Source organism: Salarias fasciatus, chromosome 22, assembly GCF_902148845.1.
Source record: "Salarias fasciatus chromosome 22, fSalaFa1.1, whole genome shotgun sequence".
NCBI classification, from domain to species: Eukaryota; Metazoa; Chordata; class Actinopteri; order Blenniiformes; family Blenniidae; genus Salarias; species Salarias fasciatus.
In genome coordinates, this window is record NC_043765.1 from 512,299 (window position 1) to 519,597 (window position 7,299).

At 49.6% G+C, this 7,299-nt stretch overlaps 1 protein-coding gene across 1 annotated transcript in view; it reads left to right on the top strand.

The window, feature by feature from the left end:
* LOC115409911 (V-set and immunoglobulin domain-containing protein 10-like) overlaps positions 1-6,556 on the top strand; it is a 21,990-nt gene extending 15,434 nt beyond the window's left edge. Inside the window, exons 9-10 of the mRNA XM_030121245.1 lie at positions 2,288-2,327; positions 6,236-6,556. Of these exons, the coding sequence (XP_029977105.1) occupies positions 2,288-2,306 (19 nt within the window). The 3' untranslated portion in view covers positions 2,307-2,327; positions 6,236-6,556. The remainder of the gene's footprint in view (positions 1-2,287; positions 2,328-6,235) is intronic.
* The last annotated feature ends 743 nt before the right edge of the window (positions 6,557-7,299 follow it).

Sequence of the window (7,299 nt, forward strand, 5' to 3'; positions counted from 1 at the left end):
GCGGCTCGCGCCGTGGACCGCCGGCTGTACAGCTGGACAGAGCAGATCGCTCCAGACAGGAAGTCGGGAACGGAAAATACGAGAGAATCCGGTGAATTTTCAAATTAAAATGAAGTGACGTAATATAGCCGCACGGTGCTGCAGTGGTTAGCGCTCTTGCCTCACAGCAAGAAGGTCCTGGGTTCAAATACCGGCCGGGGCTCGGGGCCTTTCTGTGTGGAGTTTGCATGTTCTCCCTGTGTGTGTGGGGGTTCCCTCCGGGTTCTCCGGCTTCCTCCCACGGTCCAAAAACATGCATGTCAGGTTAATTGATCACTCTAAATTGCCCCTCGGTGTGAGTGTGAGTGTGCATGGTTGTCTGTCAGACCGGCGACAGACCGGCGACCTGTCCAGGGTGACCCCGCAGTCGCTGGGATCGGCGTGACCCCGCCCTCGCCCGCAGTCGCTGGGATCGGCGTGACCCCGCCCTCGCCCGCAGTCGCTGGGATCGGAGTGACCCCGCCCTCGCCCGCAGTCGCTGGGATCGGCGTGACCCCGCCCTCGCCCGCAGTCGCTGGGATCGGCGTGACCCCGCCCTCGCCCGCAGTCTCTGGGATCGGAGTGACCCCGCCCTCGCCCGCAGTCGCTGGGATCGGCTCCAGCCACCCGCGACCCCGAAAGGGAGAAGCGGCAAAGAAAATGGATGGAATAAAGTAACATAAATTATGTTGCTTTTTGGTTTTCCTTTTCAGATAAACACACACACACACACACACACACACACAGGGAGAGAGGGCGAGAGAGAGAGGCTCTGATCACAGTGTTGTTTGGTCATATACGGTGTTCTTCTGGTTGTTGGTGACTGACCTGAGCTGTGGCGGAGCTCTGCCTCTCTGAGGGTCAAGTTCTAGTTTGTAGCATGTTAGCGTGTTCTGTGAGGTGATAATATGTTCTGGTATGTGGCGGCGTGTTCTGCAGCGTGGTCTGTGGCGTGTTCTATGTTCTGCAGCATGTTCTGCAGCGTGGTCTGTGGCGTGTTCTGCAGCGTGGTCTGTGGCGTGTTCTGCGGCGTGTTCTGTGGCGCGTTCTGTGTTCTGCGGCGTGTTCTGTGTTCTGCGGCGTGTTCTGCTTCCAGGGAGAGCAGCCTCCTATGAACTGTGAGGATGAGGACCACATCTGGAACCGCCGGGGGAGGGGGGAGGGGGAGGAGCCTCACGCCAGCAGCAGCCAATCAGACCACAGGGAACAAAAACAAATGTCCTGAACGCACCGTCCCTCCGTGTTGCGTTCACTGCCTGCTGGACGTTCTCCCTCCGTGTTGCGTTCACTGCCTGCTGGACGTTCTCCCTCCGTGTTGCGTTCACTGCCTGCTGGACGTTCTCCCTCCGTGTTGCGTTCACTGCCTGCCGTTTGCAGCAGCGCTGGGTGTCTCCGGGCGGGCGTGGCCTTCAGGAATGTCCCCGTCATGTCTGCACTCGTCTCGGCCGCCGCTCGTCCTCAGAGGCTGAGGAGGAAGAAGACAGATCCAGTCGGGAAGTGACCTTTAACCCCTGCGGGGTCACGGCCGAGTTGACGTTTTCAGCTCAGGTGATGGACGAATGGCGTCTCGTTTCAAACATCAAAGGAGGACGAGGTCTGCGGACGCTCCGCGTGTTCTGAAACATGTCCTAAACAACCTAAACATGTTGGACGTTTGGATTGTGGTGAAGATCTGAAGACGTGTCCCCTGCTGCCGACGGTCCAACTGCTCTTCAAGATCCAGAAGTCCCTCATTCAGGAGCCATTCAGTGGAGACGGAGTGGGGACAGAGTGGAGACAAAGTGGGGACAGAGTGGGGACAGAGTGGGGACGGAGTGGAGACAGAGTGGGGACGGAGTGGAGACAAAGTGGGGACAGAGTGGGGACAGAGTGGGGACGGAGTCGGGACAGAGTGGAGACGGAGTGGGGACAGAGTGGAGACAAAGTGGGGACAGAGTGGGGACATGGTGGGGACGGAGTGGGGACAGAGTGGGGACAGAGTGGAGACGGAGTGGGGACAGAGTGGGGACAGAGTGGAGACATTCTGCATACTTGGACTTGCTGGACTTGCTTCAGTTTGGTTACTGATAATTTTTCTATCATATCAGGCATGCCCCCCCCCCCCCCCCCCCCCCAGGTCCTCTGATAACATTGAGAACGTTCTGTGACCGGAGGTCAGGGACAGACAGCATTCCTTCGTGACGTCCTGTAAAGACAGACAGCGTCTTCCAGACTGTTTGTCCTCCAGCCTTCTTCTTCTGTGGTTTCAGTCTGGCTTCTCTCTCCTCAGGGTGGATTCTCCGTATTAACCTCCAGTCTGCAGCCGGCCGGTGAGTCTGAGCTCCAAACTACCACTACAACACAACACCACGACAACACCACTACAACACAACACTACTACAACACAAATACAACACGACTACAACACAACACCACGACAACACAACTACAACACAACACCACGACAACACAACTACAACACAACACCACTACAACACAACTACAACACAACATCACTACAACACAACTACAACACAACATCACTACAACACAACTACAACACAACATTACTACAACACAACTACAACACAACACCACTACAACACAACACCACGACAACACAACTACAACACAACACCACGACTACACAACTACAACACAACACCACGACAACACAACCACAACACAACACCACTACAACACAAATACAACACGACTACAACACAACACCACTACAACACAACACCACGACAACACAACTACAACACAACTACAACACAACACCACGACAACACAACCACAACACAACACTACTACAACACAACACCACTACAACACAACACCACTACAACACAACTACAACACAACACCACTACAACACAACACCACTACAACACAACTACAACACAACACCACTACAACACAACTACAACACAACACCACTACAACACAACACCACGACAACACAACTACAACACAACACCACGACTACACAACTACAACACAACACCACGACTACACAACTACAACACAACACCACGACAACACAACCACAACACAACACCACTACAACACAAATACAACACGACTACAACACAACACCACTACAACACAACACCACGACAACACAACTACAACACAACTACAACACAACACCACGACAACACAACCACAACACAACACTACTACAACACAACACCACTACAACACAACACCACTACAACACAACTACAACACAACACCACTACAACACAACACCACTACAACACAACTACAACACAACACCACGACAACACAACTACAACACCACTACAACACAACTACAACACCACTACAACACAACACTACTACAACACAACTACAACACAACACCACTACAACACCACTACAACACAACTACAACACAACTACAACACAACTACAACACAACACCACGACAACACAACCACAACACAACACTACTACAACACAACACCACTACAACACAACTACAACACAACATCACTACAACACAACTACAACACAACACCACTACAACACAACTACAACACAACACCACTACAACACAACTACAACACAACATCACTACAACACAACTACAACACAACACCACTACAACACAACTACAACACAACACCACTACAACACAACTACAACACAACATCACTACAACACAACTACAACACAACATCACTACAACACAACTACAACACAACATTACTACAACACAACTACAACACAACACCACTACAACACAACACCACTACAACACAACTACAACACAACACCACTACAACACAACACCACTACAACACAACTACAACACAACACCACGACAACACAACTACAACACCACTACAACACAACTACAACACCACTACAACACAACACTACTACAACACAACTACAACACAACACCACTACAACACCACTACAACACAACTACAACACAACTACAACACCACTACAACACAACTACAACACAACACCACGACAACACAACCACAACACAACACTACTACAACACAACACCACTACAACACAACTACAACACAACATCACTACAACACAACTACAACACAACACCACTACAACACAACTACAACACAACACCACTATAACACAACTACAACACAACACCACTACAACACTACTACAACACAACACCACTACAACACAACTACAACACAACACTACTACAAAACAACACCACTACAACACAACTACAACACAACACCACGACAACACAACCACAACACAACACTACTACAACACAACACCACTACAACACAACTACAACACAAAACCACGACAACACAACCACAACACAACACTACTACAACACAACACAACTACAACACAACTACAACACAACACCACTACAACACAACTACAACACAACACCACTACAACACAACTACAACACAACACCACTACAACACAACTACAACACAACACCACTACAACACAACTACAACACAACACCACTACAACACAACTACAACACAACACTACTACAACACAACTACAACACAACACTACTACCACACAACTACCACACAACTACCACACAACTACAACACAACCACCGCACAACTGTAACACAACAACACAGCCACCACTCAGTTACCACACAACTACAACACAGCTACCACACAACTACCAACTACAACACAACTACCAACTACCACAACTATAACACAACTACCACACAACCACCAGCTACCACACAACTACAACACAACTACCACACTACTACAACACAACTACAACACAACTACCAACTACCACACAACTACAACACAACTACCACACAACTCCAACACAACTGCAAAACAACTACAACAGAACTCCAATCTCCAGCCTGACCCTCCCCCCTCCAGGCGCTGCTCCCCTCCGGTTGTTTCCAGGTCAGACTGACGGCCGGACTCATCAGATCAGATTTCATGTCTCTTGGTGACCTTTGACCTCCATCAGAAGTCAGAGTCCATTAAGTCATCAGGGGAAGTAACTTCCTGCTGAGTGAGAACATGAATGATTCATCAGCTGAGACAGCACACACACACACACACACACACACACACACACACACACACACACACACACACACACACACACAGAAACATACAAACACGCGCACGCATGCGTGCACACACACACCAGCACCAACTAGATTTTCTTCTTTTCTTTTATACGAGGCGCCCTCATTGGGGGGGCGGGGTCACACCTGTATTTAGAACTGAAAAACTATTTATCTGCAAATGAAAGAAAAATTAAGCAAAAAAAAAAAACAATAAACAAAAAAACAATAGCAATAACTGCAACAGGAACTGTTTCAAACGTATTTTTGTAAGTGTTCACTGATATGGACGAAGTGTTGAACTGTAATGTTTTGGTCATGTGAAACTAATAAGCCAGGAAGCACTAAATAAATGAATAAATGAATGAATGAATAAATAAATAAATAAGTTATTTTGAAAAGGATAATTAATAGTAAAAAATAATATTTTTCACACGCTCACTCAGCAAAGATAAGACACGCCCACTCAGCATCTAGACACACCCACTCAGCATGAATAAGACACGCCCACTCAGCATGAATAAGACACGCCCACTCAGCATGGATAAGACACACCCACTCAGCATCAATAAGACACGCCCACTCAGCATGGATAAGACACGCCCACTCAGCATGGATAAGACACGCCCACCCAGCATTGCAGCCCTCAGGCAGTTCAGCCATAGTTCCTCTGGCTGAGCCAGCTCCAGTGTTTCATAGTGGATCCACCTCAGTTCTCCCCCCGGGACTCTGGAACCTGCCCAGAACACCAGAACGTTCCTGGTTCTAGCCTCTAGAACCCGTCCACTGTGGCACTGATCAGCCTCCCCAGGACTCCCTCACCCTGCGCTCCCCATGAACAAAACCAGCGCTCCTCCCTCTCCCTTCAACCAATCGGAGCGATGGCGGACACAGAGCCCGCCCCCCGACCAATCACAGCCACGCAGACCTGCCGTGACCCTGACTGACAGCCAGGCGTCCAATCACTGTGCAGATGACTTCAGCCTCTCTGTTTATCTCTCCTCCTGCTCCACAGACAGAAAAACATCACACTGAACACAGAGAGTCTGGGTCCTGGTCTGGGTCCTGGTCTGGGTCCTGGTCTGGGACCTGGTCTGGGTCCTGGTCTGGGACCTGGTTTCAGAATTCTTCTGATCCTTCCTCGTTTTCTTTTTTCAGGCCAAACAGAAAAAATCGCAACATGTTATTTCCCATCATGCACCTGTGCAGCTGGAGGAGGTCCAAGTGGATCCAGCTGGAGGTCCAGGTGGATCTGGCTGGTTAAGATTTCCCATCATGCCTCTGTAAAGTGGGCGGTCACCACAACTTCAGACTGAAAGACTTCCTCTGGAGACCCTACAAGTCCACCTCTTCCTCCTCCTCCTCCTCCTCCTCCTCCTCCTCCTCCTCCTCCTCTTCCTCCTCCTCCTCCTCCTCTTCCTCCTCCTCCTCTTCCTCCTCCTCTTCCTCCTCCTCCTCCTCTTCCTCCTCCTCCTCTTCCTCCTCCTCTTCCTCCTCCTCCTCCTCTTCCTCCTCCTCCTCTTCCTCCTCCTCTTCCTCCTCTTCCTCCTCCTCCTCTTCCTCCTCCTCTTCCTCCTCCTCTTCCTCCTCCTCTTCCTCCTCCTCCACTCATCTCCTTCTGGAGGCTCCAGACAGATGAAGACGCCTCGTTACCTTGGAGTCAGACAGACGGACGCTCAAGATGAGTGACTGGAAACCTGAGGAGGACACACACACACACACACACACACACACACACACACACACACACACACACACACACACACACACACACACACACACACACACGCATAGTCGAGCAGGTTTTCAGGCCTCTGGGTTAAAAAAAATCTCTACAGTTTGTTTTCTGTTTGTGTCTGTGCCGGGTGGGCGGGGTTAGCATGATGGGCCTCAGGGGTGTGTGTGTGTGTGCGTGTGTGTGTGTGTGTGTGTGTGTGTGTGTGTGTTCTTCAGCTCAGTTTCTGATTGGTTCAAACTTTGTTTTGCTGTTAGTTTTTTTTTAATCTCTGATCTGAAGCTACTTTAAAAACTTTCCATGCTGATTTTAAAAAGTGGTTTTAATGTTACTGCCGTGGACACGCCCCCTTTAATCCATCTGTAGACACGCCCCCTTTAATCCATCTGTAGACACGCCCCCTTTAATCCATCTGTAGACACGCCCCCTTTTAATCCAGCTGTAGACACGCGATTGTGATTGGTCCAGCCTGTGACATGACCGCATC